The sequence below is a fragment of the Ranitomeya variabilis genome, chromosome 1 (genome assembly GCF_051348905.1).
Source record: "Ranitomeya variabilis isolate aRanVar5 chromosome 1, aRanVar5.hap1, whole genome shotgun sequence".
NCBI lineage: Eukaryota > Metazoa > Chordata > Amphibia > Anura > Dendrobatidae > Ranitomeya > Ranitomeya variabilis.
The window spans coordinates 402,852,953-402,877,133 of NC_135232.1; the positions used below are offsets into that span (position 1 = coordinate 402,852,953).

At 44.6% G+C, this 24,181-nt stretch overlaps 1 protein-coding gene across 3 annotated transcripts in view; it reads left to right on the plus strand.

Annotated features, from left to right (window-relative positions):
* The window catches only part of RIC1 (RIC1 partner of RAB6A GEF complex), a 214,826-nt gene that overhangs the window by 33,175 nt on the left and 157,470 nt on the right, over positions 1–24,181 (plus strand). For 2 of the 3 annotated variants that reach the window (XM_077249171.1, XM_077249169.1), the window contains exon 2: positions 14,756–14,863. In XM_077249171.1, coding sequence (XP_077105286.1) covers positions 14,756–14,863 — 108 coding nt within the window. Of the gene's footprint in view, positions 1–14,755; positions 14,864–15,507; positions 15,617–24,181 lie in introns of those variants that run through there. The other variant, XM_077249172.1, reaches the window with a different exon arrangement.

Sequence of the window (24,181 nt, forward strand, 5' to 3'; positions counted from 1 at the left end):
TCTTGGTTATGCAGTAGGTGCGGAAAATGGCCAGCTTCTCTTCATAATCCTTTGGTAATTGCTGGCACACAGTAGTTCTGGTGCGAATGGAGAGATGACGCCTTTTCATGAAACGAAAGCACCATGAAGGACCTCCTCGAAAGTCCTTGATCTCCATGTCACGTGCTAAAGCAGTGGCTTTGAGTCGAATAGAGACAGTGGAGACGCTTCTACCTGCGTTTCTCTGTTCCATAACCCACTGTTCTATTTTGTCCTCCAACTGTGGCCACCTTGCTTTGTTTCCTCGGAAACACAGTTTGGTCTTCTTTACTTGGCGGAGGGCATCTTCTTGTTTTCTCCACTTACGCACCATGGATTCATTAATGTTGAATTCTCTTGCAGCTGCCCTATTTCCATGCTCTACTGCATAACTTATAGCTTTAAGCTTGAAACCTGCATCATAAGCATGTCTCTTAACAGGAGGCATTTTTTGGGGTAGTGGGTATAGTTAACGCTAAAGCACAGATATATTGCAAGGATCCTGCGCACAGAGCTGTAAGTATCACTCAGGGTGGCTCCTGACTACGGTGGCCGTAATGCTCAATCCATTTATGGATACTGTAAAAACCCAAGTGAAGAACCCTGACGAAGAGGTGCGTCCCACCTCGAAACGCGTTGGTTGAATCTGACCCTTCGCTGCTTCCGTAGCTAGTGACGTCACTGCCAGGTCGAGCGGCCGACTGATATCGGCCACCGTCCTGTTTCTTGCGTGCATCCAGTGTCGCTACCGGCCGGGGCGCCTCTGGCTCTGCACTGCCCACACCTCCTCCGTCCTACCCGCTGATCCGGAGCGGCGCAGCAACCCTGCACGCCGGTCACATCCACCCTGCGGCCAAAGCATCTCTTCCGCCCCACCTGCTGTATAGGAACGTCACGGGACCCCTGCACGCCAGCCTCATCAACCCTGCGGCTGAAGTAGGTAATCCTCTACCCTTAAGCAGGTAGATGTGAGTAAATATTAATACTGTTGGAGCTAGATTGTGCTGTGGAACCAGGTGCCAATTAGGGGCGTAATATAAGCGTGCACTTTATTTGTACTTTCACTTTCACTTCGGGCCCGCAGCCAGTTGGTCTTATATATACCAATAGGGTATTCATGCACTAGTAGCCTCCTTAGTGGGGCGGTTATAGCGCGGTATTTTTTTGTGTTTGTCCAAGTGAAGAATAAATTCATAGGCGCACGGGGGGGAGGAGCATGGTGGTGCTGTGGTATGCCGCCGCCGACCCCTGCCGCCCACGATAGAGGTAAAGGATCCTGTATGAACCTCTCTCTTTACTGTTTGGTTCATATATAAGGCGCACCGGATTATAAGGCGCACTTTCTATTTCTGAGAAATTCTCAACATTTTATGTGCGCCTTATAATCCGGAAAATACGGTATTTTCAGTCATGTTGGTGCCTGGGCATATCAACCACAGAAGGAGGAGGAATGGAAGCAGCCCTCCCGAAGTTCAATGTGACCAGTGGTTTATTCATCCAAATCCATTAGACATGCAACTCTTCATCCCCTCATCAGAGCTGTTTTCAAGTCGCTTTTTCTAGTGCTTGAAAAATGTAACCTACGAGGGGCTGAAAAGTTGCATGTCTCTAATGGATTTGGATGAATAAACCACTGTTCACATTGGTCTTCAGGAGTGCTGCTACCATTACTGCTTCTTATATGGTTATGTTGGAGATCAAGTCTACCCTTGTGAAGCTGGCTGCTTTATCTTCTTGTATTATTGGAACATCAGTTAATATTTTCAGTAAAGATCATGTAATTTTGCATTGAAGTGTAATCTAAAATGTATGTATACATTTAATGTTAAGAATTAAAAGTTGGACGTGCAATTTAGACACTGTGCACCAGCATAAATCTGCAGAGCTGAGCCATACCTCTCAAGTCTGTGGTTACATAAGCTTCATGAAACCATCAGGACAATTGGGAACTGAAATCTGGTTTAAGGCTAGAAATGTAATCAAAGTTACAATGTACAAACCCAAGGATTGCACAACTTTAAAAGTGAGTGCATACTCAAACATTTTGAGACCGACACATTTTGTTTTTCACACAATTTGCTGCTTCAGCATTTTTTAGTTGTTTAGTCAGATGTTTCTCTAGTTACTGAAGTACAGTTATAAGCATCAAGTTTATACAAAGTCTCAATTTTTGCTATCTTGTCCCTTATTTTTCAATGCTTATGCACTTTGGCCTGGCATGTATAATTTCAGCTTCTGGTGTAAATCCTTCTTACCTAATCCATGCTTGGACTTTATCACTATTTTTTCTTTGTCCATCTGCTTTTTGATGATTGACCTTTGGTTCTCAATGGGATTGAGATCTGGGAAGTTACTTGGCCATGGACTCAAAATTTCAATGTATTTTTCACTGAGCCACTTTAGTGGTCACTTTTGCCTTGTTACATGGTGCTCCATCATTCCGGAAAAAAACATTGTTCGTCATTATCACCAAATTGCTCTTGATGGTTGGCAAAAGTTGGTCTTGGAGGATGTTTGGAAACCATTCTCTATTCATGGCAGTATTCTTAGGCGAAATTGTGAGTGAGCCCCTTCCTTGGATGAACAGCAACCCCACACATGAATAATCTCAGGATGCTTTACTCTTGACATAACTCGGGACTCGTGGTAGTGCTCACCTTTTCTTCTCTGGACAGTCATTCTTACAAATGTCCCAAACAGTCTGAAGGGGTTTCATCAAAGAAAATAAGTTTACCTCAGTCCTTTTCAGTCCAATTCTTGAACTTCCAATGGAATGTCCGCTGCAAAAAACCCCTCAAAAACTCTGTACACGTAGCGTTAAAGGCTTGGCCACATTCTCTTGTTAGTTCAGGTTTCCTCACAAACTGACCAGCACTCCTGTCCATACCTTTGCTGCTGATGGAGCCACCAGACTGGACTCGTGGTACCACTCACCTTTTCTCTACAGGACAATCATTCTTTCAGCTCTTCCAAACAACCTGAAGGGGGCTTCATTAGAGAAAATAACTTGATCCCAGTCCAATTCCTGTACTTCCTGCAATGTTTCTCAGCTTTCTCAGCCAGTCGGCTTCTCCCCGCCATACTCCAGTTGTCTAACTTACTCACCTCCCATGCCGGTGCAGTTCCAGCGGTGTCTGCACTTGCGGTCCCAGCGATCTCATGCGGTTGTATGAGCAGCTGCAGCCCTGGCTTCGTCTTCATGTTCAATTCGTACAAAGTACAGTAACATCACTGCTGATTGGGCGCCGTGCACCACTTGTCGTGCAATCGCACGAGAGCCCTGGAACTGCGAGGGCTGACACCGCTGGAATGGCATCGGCACGGGAGGGGAGTTTAAGCTTTTTTTATTTTATCGAGACCAAACATTTAGATCAAGAAGGGGTTGTCCTACCGGCACCTGGGAAAAAGCGGTACAGTTTGTACTGCTCCAAGGCTCCTGGTGCTGAAGAGAGCTTGGAGCATTCTTGCTAGGTCTACCTGAGATCAGTGCTACCAGGCAACAATGATGAGAGCTGTATTCAGCACCCGCTGTATACATCATGTGTAAAATAAATAATTAAAAAAAAAATGGTGTGGGCCCCTTCGTAATTTTCATAACCAGCAAAGAGAAAATCCCCAACGTGGGGTTGGTGTTAATAATCTGAGACAGGAGACAATATCCCAAAAGGTTCCCAGGCTATTAATAACAGCTCACAGCTGTTTGCTTACCCTTTACTGGTTAGTTTACGGGGAACCCCAGAAAAAAGTGACTAACCCCATAGTCATATTGTAATATTCAGCAAGAAAAAAAAGTCCTTTAATTAAAAGAAAGACAGAATCCTTTATTTGAAACTAGCTGAAGAGCCCAGCGTTGCCTGGGCATAGTAAATAGCTGTGGTTAGTTATAGCACCTCACTTCTCTTATTTTCCCATCACGCCTCTCATTTAGCACCTCACATCTCTCATTTTCCCCCTCACACCTCTCATTTTCCCCCTCACTCCTCTCATTCCCCCCTAACACTTGTCATTTCGACCTCACATCTCTCATTTTCCGATCACTCCACTATTTTCCCTCACTCCTCTCATTTTGCACTCACACCTTTTCATTTTCACTTCACGCCTCTCATTTTCACCTCACACCTCTCATTTTCCCCTCAGTATATACCGTACATGTTTGTCATCTCCTGTATATAGTATACCTGTATGTCATCTCCCTGTATATAGTATATACCTGTATGTCATCTCCCCGGTAAATAGTATGTACCTGCTGTATGACATCTCCTCCTGTATATTGTATATACCTATGTGTCATCTCTTCTGTATATAGTATATACCTGTATGTCATCTTCTATATATAGTATATACAGTACAGATCAAAAGTTTGTACACACCTACTCATTTAAAGATTTTTCTGTATTTTCGTGACTATGAAAATTGTACATTCACACTGAAGGCATCAAAACTATGAATTAACACATTTGGAATTATATACTTAACAAAAAAGTGTGAAACAACTGAAATTATGTCTTATATTCTAGGTTCTTCAAAGTAGCCACCTTTTGCTTTGATGACTGCTTTGCACACTCATGGCATTCTCTTGATGAGCTTCAAGAGGTAGTCACCGGGAATGGTCTTCCAACAATCTTGAAGGAATTCCCAGAGATGCTTAGCACTTGTTGGCCCTTTTGCCTTCACTCTGCGGTCCAGCTCACCCCAAACCATCTCGATTGGGTTCTGCTCTGGTGACTGTGGAGGCCAGGTCATCTGGCGTAGCACCCCATCACTCTCCTTCTTGGTCAAATAGCCCTTACACAGCCTGGAGGTGTGTTTGGGGTCATTGTCCTGTTGAAAAATAAATGATGGTCCAACTAAACGCAAACCGGATGGAATAGCATGCCGCTGCAAGATGCTGAGGTAGCCATGCTGGTTCAGTATGCCTTCAATTTTGAATAAATCCCCAACAGTGTCAACAGCAAAGCACCCCCACACCTTCACGCCGCCTCCTCCATGCTTCATGATGGGAACCAGGCATGTAGAGTCCATCCGTTCACCTTTTCTGCGTCGCACAAAGACACGGTGGTTGGAACCAAATATCTCAAATTTGGACTCATCAGACCAAAGCACAGATTTCCACTAGTCTAATGTCCATTCGTTGTGTTCTTTAGCCCAAACAAGTCTCTTCTGCTTGTTGCCTGTCCTTAGCAGTGGTTTCCTAGCAGCTATTTTACCATGAAGGTCTGCTGCACAAAGTCTCCTCTTTACAGTTGTTGTAGAGATGTGTCTGCTGCTAGAACTCTGTGTGGCATTGACCTGGTCTCTAACCTGAGCTGCTGTTAACCTGCGATTTCTGAGGCTGGTGCCTCGGATAAACTCAGAAGCAGAGGTGACTCTTGGTCCTCCTTTCCTGGGGCGGTCCTCATGTGAGCCAGTTTCTTTGTAGCGCTTGATGGTTTTTGCCACTGCACTTGGGGACACTTTCAAAGTTTGCCCAATTTTTCGGACTGACTGACCTTCATTTCTTAAAGTAATGATGGCCACTTGTTTTTCTTAACTTAGCTGCTTTTTTCTTGCCATAATACAAATTCTAACAGTCTATTCAGTAGGACTAACAGCTGTGTATCCACCAGACTTCTGCACAACACAACTGATGGTCCCAACCCCATTTATAAGGCAAGAAATCCCACTTATTAAACCTGACAGGTAACACCTGTGAATTGAAAACCATTCCCGGTGACTACCTCTTGAAGCTCATCAAGAGAATGCCAAGAGTGTGCAAAGCAGTCATCAAAGCAAAAGGTGGCTACTTTGAAGAACCTAGAATATAAGACATAATTTCAGTTGTTTCAAACTTTTTTGTTAAGTATATAATTCCACATGTGTTAATTCATAGTTTTGATGCCTTCAGTGTGAATGTACAATTGTCATAGTCATAAATACAGAAAAATCTTTAAATGAGGCGTGTCCAAACTTTTGGTCTGTACTGTACCTGTATGTCATCTCCTGTATATAGTATATACCTGCTGTATGTCATCTCCCCTGTATATAGTATATACCTGCTGTATGTCATCTCCTCCTGTATATACCTATGTGTCATCTCCTCTTTTATATAGTACTAGCTGTACTACCCGTCTTCGCCCGGGTTAATAACTGCTGTTAGCAAAATAGAATGTGTTAACAAAAATGTATTCTGCTCACAAAAACCACAAAACAAATAGATAGAAATGTAATTATTAAAAGGCAAAAACTAAGCTAATAGAAGCATTTCACAACATATATTTCAACACCAGAGATAATCCACACAGATTTAACTAAATTGGTGTAGTGCGATTTGAGTATGTGCAACTTTTGCATGTGTTGCAACTTTTGTGCATGTGGCAATTTTTCCGCTTGTGCAAGTTTTGCATGTGGCGAGTTTTCTATGAGGTGAGTTTTGCACATGTGGCGAGTTTTGCATGTGGCGAGTTTTGCGCGTGGCGAGTTTTGAGTGGCGACATTTGTGTTTTCGACTTTTATGTGGCGAGGTTGGTGTATGTGTGGTGAAATGTGTGCTGAGGGTGATATGTGTTCAAGCACGTGGTAGTGTGTGGCGCATTTTGTGTGTGTGTTCATATCCCCGTGTGTGGTGAGTATCCCATGTCGGGGCCCCACCTTAGCAACTGTACGGTATATACTCTTTGGCGCCATCGCTCTCATTCTTTAAGTCCCCCTTGTTCACATCTGGCAGCTGTCAATTTGCCTCCAACACTTTTCCTTTAACTTTTCCCCATTATGTAGATAGGGGCAAAATTGTTTGGTGAATCGGAACGCGCGCGGGTTAAAATTTCACCTCACAACATAGCCTATGACGCTCTCGGGGTCCAGACATGTGACTGTGGCTGTAGCTGCGACGGTGCAGATGCCAATCCCGGACACACACATATAGTACATACACACACACACACACACACACACACACACACACACACACACACACACACACACACACACACACACCTTTATATATTAAGCACACCCCACCCTCTTTTTCCCATTTATTACTGTAAAAATGAAAATTAAAGAAAACCCATATTCCTCACCTGTCCAACGACAATCCATTTGTCCCACAAAGAACTCCAGCTGTGCTACATCTGGATTACATGGCTAAGCAGTGGCATGATACGACTGCTGAGCCATGAATCCAGGACACAGTTGTTTGGGGCGCAGCCTCAGTGACGAGCGATAACGTCATAGAGGTTACTGCCAGCTGTTCGCACACTCAGTTAAGTGTGAGCCGGCCTATGAACCGTGGTTACCTTCATGACGTCACCGCTAGCGGCCAAACGATGAACTGGGATAATCTTCATGACTAGGTAGCAGTGACTTCCTGAAGGTTACCGCAGTTCATCGGCTTGCAGACATTGGGAACAGCTGGCATAACCAGCGGTATCCTCTATGATGTTACCACTCATCACTGAAGCTGCGTTCCAAGCTCCCACTCAGTGTGTCCTGGATTCATGGCTGAGCGATCAATTCATGCCACTGCTCAGCCATGTAATCCAGATGTAGCAGAGCTTGATATCTAATTCCTGGGCTTGACATCAGTGGCCATAAAACATCAGCATCAAACCCAACCCTATAACCACACAGTTGCCACCACACCAGGGCAAGTGGGAAGAGTGAGGCTAATCACCAGATTTGGCGCATTTTTATGAATACGCCATTTCTAGGGCGGCTTAGGACTGATGTTGTTAGCCTGGGAAGGGGGGGGGCCAATATCCCTGGCCTCTTGCCAGGTGATTAATATCAGCCCATAGCTGCCTGTTTAGCCTTTATGGTTAGATTTTATAGGGGAATCCTACATCATTTTTCATCTGGGGACCCACGTAAACTAACCAGCAAAGGCTAAACAAACGTCTGTAAGCTGTTATTAATAGCCTGGGAGCCTTTTAGGATATTGCCCCCTTTCCCAGCTTATTAACATCAGTCCCCAGCCGTGGACTTTCCTTCTTCTAGTTATGAAAATTATGTGGGAGTCCATGCCATTTTGTTTTTTTTAATTTGTTACAGTTGCTGAATACTACATCATTGTTGCCTGGTCGCACTGATCTCGGGGAGACTAGGCGACAATGATCCAAGCTGCCTTCAGCACCCGGTGTCTGGGAACAGTGCGACCTATACCGCTTTTCCCAGCCGTCGGTACATGTCACACATATGTAACACACAGACATAGATAGCTGTTATGATCTGGTGACCTTGGAGCCGCATGAAAACTTTCTCTGGAGTCGGTGGAACCTGTACTGACCGCAAATCCTGAACTAACACCGCAACTAGAAGTAGCCGTGGGGTGTGCCTAACAAACCCTAGACACCTCGACACAGCCAGAGGACTAAATACCCCTATAGATGGAAATAGGAATGCTATCTTGCCTCAGAGCAGACCCCCAAAGGATAGGCAGCCCCCCACGAATAATGACTGTGAGTAGGAGAAGAATAGACGCAGGTAGAAAACAGGATTTAGCAAAAGAGGCCACTCTAGCTAAATAGGAAAGGATAGGACAGATTACTAGGCGGTCAGTATTAAAACCCTTCCAAAAATATCCACAACAGATAATACAAAAAGTTCCACAATCTAACTAAAGACATGGAATGTATATCTGCCACTCCAGAGAATCCAACAAGACTGAGAAAATACTGACACAATCTAAGCTGGACAAGAAAACACAAAGAATAGCACTGAATTGTGAAGCACACAGCATGTGTGCCACAGGAAAAAAAAAACAGACACTTATCTTTGCTGATTTGGCAGAAAGGCAGGAGGAACCAGGCAGAGGTCCTACACCTCCCAACAACAATTGACAACTGGCAAGGACTAATGAATCCTGCACACCTAAATACCCCAGTCAGAACTGCAATCAGCAGACACACCTGACCAGGACTGCAACCCAGGGACAACTGCATTACCACCTACTACCACCGGAGGGAACCCAAAAGCAGAATTCACAACAGTACCCTCCCCTTGAGGAGGGGTCACCGAACCCTCACCAGCGCTCCCAGGCCGATCAGGACGAGCCAGATGAAAGGCAAGGACCAGATCAGCAGCATGGACATCAGAAGCAAAAACCCAAGAATTATCCTCCTGGCCATAACCCTTCCATTTGACAAGGTACTGAAGCCTCCGCCTCGAAAAACGAGAATCCAAAATCTTCTCAACCACATACTCCAACTCCCCATCAACCAAAACAGGGGCCGGAGGATCAACAGAGGGAACAACGGGCACCACATATTTCCGCAATAAAGATCTATGGAAGACATTATGGATAGCAAAAGAGGCCGGAAGCGCCAATCGAAAAGACACCGGATTAATAATCTCAGAAATCCTATGACCAATAAACCGAGGCTTAAACTTAGGGGAAGAGACCTTCATAGGAACATGACGGGAAGACAACCAAACCAAATCCCCAACCCGAAGCCGGGAACCAACACACCGACGACAGTTAGCAAAACGTTGAGCCTCCCCCTGAGACAACACCAAATTGTCCACCACATGAGCCCAAATCTGCTGCAACCTGTCAACCACAGAATCCACACCAGGACTGTCAGAAGGCTCAACCTGCCCAGAAGAAAAACGAGGATGAAAACCAAAATTACAAAAAAAAGGCAAAACCAAAGTAGCCGAACTAGCCCGATTATTAAGGGCAAACTCGGCCAATGGCAAAAAGGCCACCCAATCATCCTGATCGGCAGACACAAAGCATCTCAAATAAGTTTCCAAAGTCTGATTAGTTCGCTCGGTCTGGCCATTTGTCTGAGGATGAAATGCAGAAGAAAAAGACAAATCAATGCCCAGCCTAGCACAAAAGGCCCGCCAAAACCTAGAAACAAACTGGGAACCTCTGTCGGACACAATATTCTCCGGAATACCATGCAAACGAACCACATGCTGAAAAAACAACGGAACCAACTCTGAAGAGGAAGGCAATTTAGGCAAAGGCACCAAATGAACCATCTTAGAAAACCGGTCACAAACAACCCAGATAACCGACATCCTCTGGGAAACCGGAAGATCAGAAATAAAATCCATAGAAATATGCGTCCAGGGCCTCTCCGGGACCGGCAATGGCAAAAGTAACCCACTAGCACGGGAACAACAAGGCTTGGCCCGCGCACAAGTCCCACAGGACTGCACAAAAGAACGCACATCACGTGACAACGAAGGCCACCAAAAGGACCTACCAACCAAATCTCTGGTACCAAAAATACCAGGATGACCAGCCAACACAGAACAGTGAACCTCAGAAATCACTCTACTAGTCCATCTGTCAGGAACAAACAATTTCCCCACAGGACAGCGATCAGGTCTATCAGCCTGAAATTCCTGAAGAACTCGCCGTAAATCAGGGGAAATGGCAGAAAGGACCACCCCTTCTTTCAGAATGCTAACCGGTTCAAGGACCTCAGGAGAATCAGGCAAAAAACTCCTAGAAAGGGCATCAGCCTTAATATTCTTAGAACCCGGAAGATACGAAACCACGAAATCAAAACGGGAAAAAAACAAGGACCATCGAGCCTGTCTAAGACTCAGCCGTTTGGCAGACTCGAGGTAAATCAAATTCTTATGATCGGTCAGGACCACAATACGGTGCTTAGCTTCCTCAAGCCAATGTCGCCACTCCTCAAACGCCCACTTCATAGCCAACAACTCCCGATTGCCGACATCATAATTGCGTTCAGCAGGCGAAAACTTGCGGGAGAAGGCACACGGTTTCATCAAAGAACCAACAGAATCCCTCTGAGACAAAACGGCCCCTGCCCCAATCTCAGAAGCATCAATCTCAACCTGAAACGGAAGAGAAACATCTGGTTGGCGCAACACCGGAGCAGAAGTAAATCGGCGTTTAAGCTCCTGAAAGGCAGAGACAGCCGCAGAGGACCAATTCGCCACATCAGCGCCTTTTTTCGTCAAATCAGTCAAGGGTTTAACCACGCTGGAGAAGTTAGCAATGAACCGGCGATAAAAATTTGCAAAACCCAAAAATTTCTGAAGGCTCTTCACGGATGTGGGTTGAATCCAATCATGAATGGCCTGAACCTTAACCGGATCCATCTCCATAGATGAGGGAGAAAAAATAAAGCCCAAAAAAGAAACCTTCTGCACCTCAAAGAGACACTTAGACCCCTTCACAAACAAAGCATTGTCACGAAGGATCTGAAATATTATCCTGACCTGTTGTACATGAGACTTCCAATCATCGGAAAAAATCAAAATATCGTCGAAATATACAATCAAAAATTTATCAATATAAGTCCGGAAGATATCATGCATGAAGGATTGAAAAACAGATGGAGCGTTAGTGAGCCCGAATGGCATCACAAGGTATTCAAAATGGCCTTCGGGCGTATTAAACGCAGTTTTCCATTCATCACCCTGCTTAATACGAACAAGATTATATGCCCCCCGAAGGTCAATCTTAGTAAACCAACTAGCCCCCTTAATCCTAGCAAACAAATCGGAAAGCAAAGGTAAAGGGTATTGAAACTTGACCGTGATCTTATTCAAGAGGCGATAATCAATACAAGGTCTCAAGGAGCCATCCTTCTTGGCAACAAAAAAAAACCTGCTCCCAACGGTGAAGAAGATGGACGAATATGCCCTTTCTCCAAAGACTCCTTAACATAACTCCGCATGGCGGTATGTTCAGGCACAGACAGGTTGAAAAGTCGGCCTTTAGGAAACTTACTTCCTGGAATCAAGTCAATCGCACAATCACAGTCCCTGTGCGGTGGAAGGGAACTGGACTTGGGCTCATCGAATACATCCTGAAAATCAGACAAAAACTCTGGAATTTCAGAAGAGGAAGAAGAGGAGATTGACATCAAAGGAACATCATTATGAACCCCCTGACAACCCCAACTAGTCACAGACATAGATTTCCAATCCAACACAGGATTATGTACCTGCAACCACGGGAAACCCAGCACGATAACATCATGCAAATAATGCAACACCAAAAATCGACAATCTTCCTGATGGGCTGGCGCCATGTGCATGGTCACCTGTGTCCAAAACTGGGGCTTATTTTTAGCCAAAGGTGTAGCATCAATCCCCCTTAAAGGAATAGGGCTCTGCAAAGGCTGCAAGGGAAAACCACAACGCCTGGCAAACTCAAAATCCATTAAGTTCAAGGCGGCGCCTGAATCCACAAACGCCATGACAGAAAATGATGACAATGAGCAGATCAAGGACACCGATAACAGAAATTTAGGTTGTACAGTACTGATAGTAAATGAACTAGCGATCCTTTTTGTCCGCTTAGGGCAGACTGAAATTACATGAGAAGCGTCGCCACAATAAGAACACAACCTATTCTGACGTCTGAATCCTTGTCGTTCCGTTCTAGACAAAATCCTATCACACTGCATTGGCTCAGGACTTTGCTCTAAGGGCGACGCCACAGCGCGCACAGTTTGACGCTCCCGCAAGCGCCGATCAATCTGAATGGCCAGAGACATAGAATCACTCAGACCGGAAGGCGTGGGAAACCCCACCATAACATCTTTAACGGATTCAGAAAGACCCTTTCTGAAAATTGCCGCCAAAGCATCATCATTCCATTTAGTCAACACAGACCATTTTCTAAATTTCTGACAATACAATTCTGCCGCCTCTTGACCCTGAGACAGGGCCAACAAGGTTTTCTCCGCTTGATCCACAGAATTAGGTTCATCATATAATAATCCTAAAGCCTGAAAAAAGGAATCTACATTAAGCAAGGCCGGATTCCCAGATTCCAGGGAAAATGCCCAATCCTGCGGATCGCCACGCAGCAGGGAGATGACAATTTTAACCTGCTGAATGGAATCACCGGAGGATCGTGGTCTCGGAGCAAAAAACAGTTTACAATTGTTTTTAAAACCCCAAAATTTGGACCTATCACCAAAAAACAAATCAGGAGTAGGAATCTTCGGCTCTAAAGCAGGAGTCTGAACAATATAATCAGAAATACCCTGTACCCTAGCAGCAAGCTGGTCTACACGAGAAGCTAATTCCTGAACATCCATGCTGGCACAAGACTCCTCAGCCACCCATAAATAAAGAGGGAAGAAAAGACAGAACAGACTGCAGAAAAAAAAATGGCTCAACACCTTTCTTCCCTTCTTCTGAGATGCATTTAACTCATTATGGGCCAGTTGTACTGTTATGATCTGGTGACCTTGGAGCCGCATGAAAACTTTCTCTGGAGTCGGTGGAACCTGTACTGACCGCAAATCCTGAACTAACACCGCAACTAGAAGTAGCCGTGGGGTGTGCCTAACAAACCCTAGACACCTCGACACAGCCGGAGGACTAAATACCCCTATAGATGGAAATAGGAATGCTATCTTGCCTCAGAGCAGACCCCCAAAGGATAGGCAGCCCCCCACGAATAATGACTGTGAGTAGGAGAAGGATAGACACACGCAGGTAGAAAACAGGATTTAGCAAAAGAGGCCACTCTAGCTAAATAGGAAATGATAGGACAGATTACTAGGCGGTCAGTATTAAAACTCTTCCAAAAATATCCACAACAGATAATACAAAAAGTTCCACAATCTAACTAAAGACATGGAATGTATATCTGCCACTCCAGAGAATCCAACAAGACTGAGAAAATACTGACACAATCTAAGCTGGACAAGAAAACACAAAGAATAGCACTGAATTGTGGAGCACATAGCATGTGTGCCACAGGAAAAAAAAAACAGACACTTATCTTTGCTGATTTGGCAGAAAGGCAGGAGGAACCAGGCAGAGGTCCTACACCTCCCAACAACAATTGACAACTGGCAAGGACTAATGAATCCTGCACACCTAAATACCCCAGTCAGAACTGCAATCAGCAGACACACCTGACCAGGACTGCAACCCAGGGACAACTGCATTACCACCTACTACCACCGGAGGGAACCCAAAAGCAGAATTCACAACAGATAGCTCCAGTACTGGGTTTTCTAGTACCGAAAATATCAGGACATGTGAAAGAGGCCTTAAACATACCTGAATGCAATGAGAGATTCCCTTTATATGCTTTAAATCGGCTCCTTGGCAGCTAAGCTCTGGTAATGAGATGACACCTGATGCACTCCCAGTCTGTACAGCAAACTAAATAGTGAGCTACAGAAAACAAGACGCATAAGGGTGCTTTCACACTAGCGTCGTACGACGCACGTCGCAATGCGTCGTTTTGGAGAAAAAACGCATCCTGCAAAGTTGCCCGCAGGATGCGTTTTTTCTCCATAGGGTTGCATTAACGACACATTGCCACACGTCGCATCCGTCGTGCGACGGATGCGTCGTGTTTTGGCGGACCGTCGGCACAAAAAAAAGTTCTATGTAACTTTTTTTGTGTGTCGTGTCCGCCATTTCCAACCGCGGATACGCGGCCGGAACTCCGCCCCCTCCTCCCCGGACATCACAATGGGGCAGCGGATGCGTTGAAAAACTGCATCCGCTGCCCCCGTTGTGCTTTTTTTTCACAGTATGCATCGGTACATTGGCACGACGCATTGCGTCGTACGACGCTAGTGTGAAAGTAGCCTAAGACTGTTTTCACTGCTCTAGTGCTGGGGTAAAAGAATTGGAATATTTCAATTCATAACTACATTTTTTTTTGCAGGATGCCTCAAATAAAAATCTGATTTAATTTCATTCTATGATTCTCCATTTCTTTAAAAAAACAGACCACATTGAAGTGTCGACTATTGCATGTTCCACTTTCTAATGGTGTTTTCTTCTGTTTCAGCCCAGCGTATTAATTGCCAGTTATAAGGAGTCGTCAAAGGCAGCGGCCCAGTTTGGAGCTTACAAACAGTCAGAATGGAAGCCGGACAGCAGCGTCATTGTCGTTACAGTAAGTCTACCAATTACGTGTGTAGAAAAGCTTTTTATCAGTGTAGCACTGGGCAAACGACTCATAATGAACATTTAATACATTTTAAGGGGTTAGAGTTGATTATTGATTGCCACTCAATGTGTATGAAATGAATGAGTGCCACTTATTAATATACTTGATTGTGGCCCGATTCTAACGCATCGGGTATTCTAGAATATGCATGTCCCCGTAGTATATGGACAATGATGATTCCAGAATTCGCGGCAGACTGTGCCCGTCGCTGATTGGTCGAGGCAACCTTTATGACATCATCGTCGTTATGGCAACCATTATGACATCTACATCGATACTGTGCCCGTCGCTGATTGGTCGAGGCCTGGCGGCAGACTGTGCCCGTCGCTGATTGGTCGAGGCAACCTTTATGACATCATCGTCGCCATGCTGTGTCCGTCTCTGATTTCCAGGACAGACAGACAGACAGACGGAAAAACCCTTAGACAATTATATATATAGATGATGCTAAAGAGCTATTTGTAGATCTGAAGCCTCTGTCACTAGAGCTCTATTCCCCACCCAGCACCACCACTTCTTGCTTGGCTGACAGCTCCTTTGCCTGACGTTGCACTGCATAGAGGCCGTCAGACAAGCAGGAGGAGGTGGCGCTGGCGGGGAATAGAGCTGCAGTGACCGAGGCTTCAGATCTACAGCTTCATGAATGTCAATTCAATTGCTGATTTCTCAGTAACAGAGAAACAGACCAGCCATGTAAAGGTATAGCTCGACTAGTCTTTGAAAGACCTACTTGCACATGTAAATAATTGTGGGGGTGAAACCCTGCTGACAGATTCCCTTTAAGACTGGTGTATGAAGCTTTTTACATGTTTTGTGGTGGTTTCTTTAGTGTTTTTCGCTGGGATATGTTTTTTTTTTGTGCTGTGTTATTTTTTTCACGTAGCCTTCTCATCACGACCAGAAAAGAAACAGTTTAACATATTGCAAAAAATAAAGATGCTATTAAAATGTTTTAAATGCATGACATGGTTAAAAAGGCTGAAAAAGTGTATGAAAAGAAAACCTAAGCAAACAATTTCTTAAAGTTGTGGTAGGTCTGATAAATTGGTACTAAAGGGTTCTCAGATCCAGCGGCATCTGTCTACATTGGTTTGTGCCCCGGATTATCACGGTGGGGGTCAGAACGCCAGGGTGTTGTGGCCCCTGCAATACTTGTGGCTCTTTCCATTGAAGTGTCCATTTAGCTTTCTCTGTAGGAACCATGATTGCAGAGCAAGAAAGACTGTGCTGTCAGGTCTGAAGGTGGAGCGAAGATCGAAGCAGTAAATGTGTGATCATAGCTTCATTACTAACACATCTATCCTCCAACTAGTCAGTTAATTTCTCTTTTCCACAGCATTATTAGCTTTCTAGCTCTAAGTGTCTAAAAAGTATATGTCCTTTCTGCATACTTCAGGATGATACTGTTTTTCCCTTTTTGAATGGAAAGTGAATGGGCCCGATTCATCAAAGCTTTTACCCCAGTATTATGGAGTGAAAAGCTTTGAAAAGTGGCGTCATTTTGTTGCAGCTGGAGGCTACACTATAATTTTGTGACCTTTTTGCCCACTCCAAGAAATTGGGCATGGCTGGGACGTGGTGAACGCCGCTCAGCAAATTCTTGATGAGGGGTGGCGTTCTCTACACCCATAATCTTACTCCAGCAGGGACTGGAGTAGGAGTTGGGGCAAGGTGCACACAGTAGTGTCCGCCAGTCGTCCAACGCTCCTGATTCCTGAAGAGGCTTATACATCTTAATGTATCAGAAGTGTCTGACTCCGGCACATCTCCTCATCAAGACTGGCCAGAACAAGACGGATCTTGATGAATCGGGCCCACTGTCTTTCCAGAAGTGAATCTTCTGTATGTGACTAAATATAGTCTCCGTTGTGCCTTGAACAATAGTTTTGTTGTAGTTTGGAAATTTCTTTTTGAGCTGAATACAGCAGAGTAAACCAAGTCTCTGACGATTAATAGGAGTCTTCATTGATTGGGAAATATGGGATGGGATGTTCTCGGTCTGTCATAGAGGCGTAAACTGAAACCTTAAGATCTGTAGAAAGTTTCCATAATAAAACATGTTGTGTCTATGCCGGAAGTAGAAGAATAGTGGATGAAAGATGAGCTGTGGTTTTATTTTGAACGCTGGGATCCTGCAGCTCTCCAGTAATTAGAGCGCGCGGTCAGTGGCTGGTGGTATGCTCCAGTGTTTGGCTGGACATCAATGAGTAACCGTAAAGCTGGCGGTGTTCATGGAGAGGTGATCGGGCGATCAGCCCCTTTGTGGCCGCAGTGCAGTGTCGGTGTAGAATCCAGCTCTTGTCAGTGTGTGTGGAAATGATGATGTGTACTTGTCCTGTATTTGGCCAAGCATTAGTAAACCCTATATCTGGCATCTTGGATCCTCTCTTTGTTTAGTTAGCTGTGCTTCTTATATTTAGTAAAGACTTAAGCTGACCACGTAAACATGGCTTTGTGACGTCCCAGGGGAAAGTCAGAAGTAGAGACTTGTGAACTCTACCAGCGCGGCAGATCCTAACTATTCTACTTCAGACACTTTTCCACAGAGCCACAGCTGCATAACTTGAGGAGCTGAGAAATAGAGGTTTCGGATTTCTTTCCATCAGCCGGTTTCCTGTTGTTCAATTAAGGAGCCAGGAAAAAAAAGAAAGAAACCTTAAACAGGCTCCCAGACTTCTCCAGTGTGCTGGTTCCTAGCCACATGGGGCTTCTGTCTGCTTCAGCTCCACAGAGCCTTTATTTTCCACTTTTGAAATCCCACCAAGACATAACCCCGTAAGACTAGGAAGGTCATCTATGCAAGGCTGTGGGTCTAGACTATACTTCTTATTCCTGGATGACCCTGTTAAAGTGAACCAGTCCAGTATACTAGAGGTAAAATCTGCGTCATCAGTTTATCCTGTCTGCAATCACCCATTCTATGCTCAGATTTGAAAGCATGGAACAGCAAAGATTTTTAGTGCTACGTCAGTAAGGCGTCATTCAGGCATACGCATTGTATGCTTATTATTTCACGGATACAACACATTATAATTTGTGGTGCAATTCACATGTCTGTGTTTTTTCACGGACCATTTGCCTGTGCAAATAACACAGACATATCTGATTTTTTTATTTCCTAGTGGCAGTGAAGAAAATAACCAATACGATTCTATGGGTCCATAAAAAATATGTACAGCACAGGGATGGCGTCCATGTGCTATTAGAGTGATGTCCTTGTTTAACATTGCAAAGTATAGGAGAAGATTTGTTATTTATTTTATCTATCAGTGAAAAACACTAATGATAAAAACGGACACCCTGAGGACACAGTGATTGCACACTGATGGTAAAAACAGACCATACACTGACGGTAAATACAGACCATACACTGACGGTAAATACAGACCATACACTGACGGTAAATACAGACCATACACTGATGGTAAAAACAGACCATACACTGATGGTAAAAACAGTCCATACACTGATGGTAAAAACAGTCCATACACTGATGGTAAAAACAGTCCATACACTGATGGTAAAAACAGTCCATACACTGATGGTAAAAACAGACCATACACTGATGGTAAAAACAGTCCATACACTGATGGTAAAAACGGACACGCACCATACACTGATGGTAAAACGGACACACGGACCATACACTGATGGTAAAACGGACACACGGACCATACACTGATGGTAAAACGGACACACGGACCATACACTGATGGTAAAACGGACACACGGACCATACACTGATGCTAAAACGGACACACGGACCGTACACTGATGGTAAAACGGACACACGGACCGTACACTGATGTAAAAGCGGACACACGGACCGTACACTGATGGTAAAACGGACACACGGACCGTACACTGATGGTAAAACGGACACACGGACCATACACTGATGGTAAAAATGGACACACGGACTGTACACTGATGTACTGTAAAAGCGGACACACGGACCGTACACTGATGGTAAAACGGACACACGGACCGTACACTGATGGTAAAACGGACACACTGATGGTAAAAGCGGACACACAGACCGTACACTGATGTAAAAGCGGACACACGGACCGTACACTGATGTAAAAGCGGACACAGTAATGCAACTGATGACACCGATACTATTTTTTTCACATACATATTTAATAACGGACGTCTGAATGAGACTTAAAAGAAAAGTCTGCAACATTAAATACTGGAAATAGAAAAAAATCCAGCTCAACGAGGTGGTGAAAAAGCAAAGTCTTGGTACTTTATTCGTGTGCATAAAAGCATAGAACAGGCTGCACTAAAGTTATCATGACTAAGGGTGCTATGTCACCAGAAACGCGTAGATAGTGTTTTTAATTATATTGTGCTGTTGTTTTATCCTCTATTTTTTGATATGAAGTGAATAAAGTACCAAGACTTTGCTTTTTCACCACCTCGTTGAGCTGGATTTTTTTCTATTTCCTGCATTCCTCACGCCTTGACACAGTGTTTCCGTGCTCCGAGCCTCCAGGGACTACAACTATGGTGAGCTGGATTTTTTCTTTTGTCTTAACATTAAATACTAACAATGATTGCTCTAGAACATTGAAACTGCATAACTGCCATAGAAAATAGGAAAAGGGGGAAAAAAAGCGCTATATAATGTATATATGAAGTATTAGTCTTCAAAATTGTTATAAAAAATAACAGTAAAAAATAAGGTACGGTAATTGGCGCATAGATTGACCATATATGTGAGCCCAGCTGCCAACGTCAAGGCGTTCTTCAATGTTTGGTCCCTGTCCTGATATGTCACCTATCCTGGGCAAAAAGCCTACAATTTATGGGGCAGGAATTAACCAGCTAAGTGTAGCTGATAGACATAGGAGTGCACGTGTTCAAAAGAGGGTTTGATACAAATAGAGAAAAGGACCAGCACATCCAAGCTAGTGTGAACAAGTGCCAACCAAAAAAACATAAAACTTGAAAAACTATAAGGTTTCACCATGACAGGCACCTGTTCACACTAGTGTAGGTGTGTTGGTCCTTTTCTCTATTTGTTTCACACACTTAGACATGATGTTCTGCCTTTCCCTGTGCTTTTTTCACCCAAGGAAATGTCTATGAATTCCTCAAATCCGTGGTGCTACAATAAATCCACATGCCATTTCTAGCTCTGCTTGTTTTCCAGTTACTGTCCAGATAACCTGTTTAAAAAATGATGTAACAAGGGACCCCATGTGTAGAAAATGGTCTTGGAGAACAAGTGGTTATGACCTCCGTGCGTTGCCTCGCCACTAGATTTACTGCAGTCAGGGACTGGAGTAAGATTTCTGGTGTAAGGTACACCACCATTCGGCATGAATTAGATGATCTGTGGCATCACGACCCCTTCCTACCCATTTTGTCAGAGCTGGGTAAAACTTGCATGAAAAATCCAAAAGTCCCCAAAATTTGGTGCGCAACGCCTCGTTGTGCACAGGTGTTACAACCAGAATTCTAGCATAATTGCTTTGATGAATATTGATATACTAGATGGTGGCCCGATTCTAACGCATCGGGTATTCTAGAATATGCATGTCCACGTAGTATATTGCACAGCCCACGTAGTATATTGCCCAGTGACGTAGTATATTGCCCAGTGACGTAGTATACGGCACAGAGCCACGTAGTATATTGCCCAGCCACGTAGTATATTGGCCAGTCACGTAGTATATTGCCCAGCCACGTAGTATATTCATCAGTCACGTAGTATATTGCCCAGCTACGTAGTATATTGCCCAGCCACGTAGTATATTGGCCAGTCACGTAGTATATTGCCCAGCCACGTAGTATATTCGTCAGTCACGTAGTATATTGCCCAGCTACGTAGTATATTGCCCAGCCACTTATGTCACAGGTTAAAAAATAAACATATACTCACCTTCCGAGGGCTCCTTGTAGTTCTGTCGCCTGTGTGCGGTGCAGGCGGCAGCTTCCGGTCCCAGGGTGTGGTGACATTGCGGTCACATGACCGTGACGTGATGGCAGGTCCTTCTCGTGCAGACACGCAGGACCTGTGGTGACGTTGCGGTCACATGACCGTGACGTCATGGCAGGTCCTTCTGGCATACCATCCTTGCAACCGGAACCTGCCGCTTGCATAGAGCGGTCACCAGAGCGTCGCGAGGAGCGGGAAAGGCGGCGGAAGGTGAGTATATAATGATTTTTTTTTTTTTATTATTATTTTTAACATTAGATGTTTTTACTATTGATGCTACATAGGCAGCATCAATAGTAAAAACTTGGTCACACAGGGTTAATAGCGGTGGTAATGGAGTGAGTTACCCGCGGCATAACGCGGTCCGTTACCGCTGGCATTAAACCTGTGTGAGTGGTGACTGCGGGGAGTATGGAGCGGGCGCCGGGCACTGACTGCAGGGGAGTAGGGAGGGACTAATTGGACTATCCGTCGCTGATTGGTCGCGGCAGCCATGACAGGCAGCTGGCGAGACCAATCAGCGACGCAGGATTTCCGTAAGGGAAGTTGCCGACAGAAAGACAGACAGACAGAAAGGCGGAAGTACCCCTTAGACAATTATATATATATAGATTTGCATTATAAGTTAGGGTAGGCTTTGTTTTCTACGTTTCAGTTTTGGTGTCTGTAGCACAATGGTGTCTGTTTAGAATGTACTTATAACTCCACTATGACACCTATGTCACATCTGTTTGCAAGCACGTATGGATAAATCCCGTGGATAAATTTGGGTCTGTCTGTTTCCAATATTTTGGAAGGCAAGAATATTGGAAACCCTAAAGGACTTGATAAATCTGCCATTGATATTTGATCATTAACACTAATGATTTAAAGGAAATCTGTCAGTAGGTTTTTGGTTTTGTAATCTGAAAAACGCAGGAGATCGAGGCTGAGACACAATTACTGGGATGTGCCACTTACTAACTGTGAAGGATTTATCACTAAGAGATTAACATTGCCGGACTACACTAGTCTGGCAACGCCCCCTCCTGTGATAAGCAGCTCACTGTCTATGGACTTTGTACATTGGGAGCCTGATGTGGGCGGAGTTTGCTTTCTCAGCTCTGCTTCATTCTAAATCTAAAAGCTCTGATTGTGTCAGAACCTCTGCACCCAGTAATCTAAGTGATATATTGCTGAATTCAGGGTCTCTTTGCCTACATCATGCTGTTCTCAGATGAGGTACCAAAAACCTGCTGACAGATTCCCTCGAAGTACCACATTACACACATGCACTTTGAACCTTCCATGTGTAATTCTACCGCTATCTGTGTGAATAGAACGTTTTTCCCTGCCCAGTAAGGGTTTTCAGAAACACATGAGGGGGCCCTTGGGATGTAATATGAAGTATGCAGGATTGGAATGCTGTAAGAATAGCCTATGACTGCCCAAGAAAATCCAGCAGTCTGGGCGGATTTGCAGGTTTAACTCTTTACTAAACATATTTTAGAAAGTGCAAGGAAACGGTGTATTGTGTAAAGTAGGTATGACTGCATATTATCAAGCCTGTTTACGTTGGCTATTGTGCCAAATGGCACACAAAAAGTATCAAAACTTTCCAAAAGAAAAATGTTCTTTTTAAATAGCAGCCAATCACAGTGCAGCTTTAATTTTAGCAGAGCGTTTTATCCCCTTCCCTACATGGTGAGTCGCATGTTTCGGTGAGCAAAACATTAGGTTATTAGGGTTTATGTCAGAAATCTCTGTTCCTCTTTTCAGCAGATGTGATGAGTGAGATTTCTTTGCTAACATTAGTGTGCAATACTAAAGTTCCCGTTCTTTCCCCCAGGACCATATCACATTGCGGTAACAGCTCGCGTTTTCATTTCAATATACTGTCACATCCCCCAATTGAAATTGATGGACATCATGGCCCGATTCATCAGGGCAGACGATTTTTGTTGTTGTTTCTTGATGAGGGTGCCCGGTGGAGTCAGACGCTCCTGATTCATGAAGTGGTGCGCCTTCACACACCGCCACAGAAGTCTTCCACCATTCTCTGACTGGAGGAAGATTTCTAGTATAAGGTATGCCACAGCTTGTCATGAATTAGACGAGCTGTGGCGTGACGCTACTGTCCTGCCCCGGACACTGGCATGAAAACACCAAAGGTTGCCAAATTTTTGTGCAACTCCTGAGTTGTCCCAAAATTTTTAGACTTTTCAAATCAATTTATGTAGTCTCTGTAAATCTAGTGAGAAGCAATAAGGGGCAATTGGCTGTTGGAATCTGGCTGTGATATTGATGACTTCATTAGGATAGGTAGAAGATCAGAGGTGGCTTGACACCTGGTGACCCCACCAAGCAAAATAGGTAGATGAAGCCAGAAGGCCCCCCCCATGTACACTAGATTACCTGGTGATCCCACTAATATCTGTGGGTTCGGCCCGTATGTGGGGTTACTCTCTGTGCCTGCAGGCCCGTGATCCCCCACATTTCGCGCCTGCGGTATGCATACTAGATGGGTGCATTGAGTGAGGTTTGTGCTTCATTATTCCACTTCCAAGTGTGAACTTGGCCTCATACAAAGTGGACAAATGAGCAAATAAAAAAATCCATTTAAACAACCCTGATTTCTCTGTATGCTGTTTGTTGCATGTTTGCCTTCCAGTGCATGGTGCCTGATGCGGTCAGTGATGCCATCAAGCACCATGTGTGCTGGCAGAAAGTTTGAGGCATCCCCTGCCAGGCTGCGAGGGCACACTGTGGCTATACTGTTCTGTGGAAGCTATATAGCATCTGGCGATGGGCTGGCGCGTTACCGATTATTTGCTTTCTATAGGAGCGCAGCGATTTTTATTCTCTACCAGTCCAGAATAACCACTGCTGGGTATGTCGTTAGTATATTCAACTACAAAATTGAAGAAATAACACATAACTGCAGAAAGAAGTAGTAGTCTGATAAAGAAAACGGACTCTTACAGTCTATCCTAAATAGTCCCAGGTTAAAGGAGTTGTCCCCTTTGAGACATTGTTTGGTCCCGGCTCCAGTTTTTCATAAAAAATTGTTATAAGAGTAGCAAGTTGTGCTGTATTCGTCTCCTCCGGTTCCACCGGCGAGTGTCTATAGCTACTCCTTGTGTCTGGCATTTGCTGTGCTGCTGATGTTACGTTGACAGCGTGGCTGCCAATCCGAAAACTCAACGGCGCAGAAAGGGGGTGTTCCATCTGCGCTGGCAGAGCCAATGAGCTGACTGGCTGTCGACATGATGTCACTGCCGCAGTCCATGCCAGACACCAGAAGCAGTGGCAGTGGACCCGTGAGAGGGTAAGTA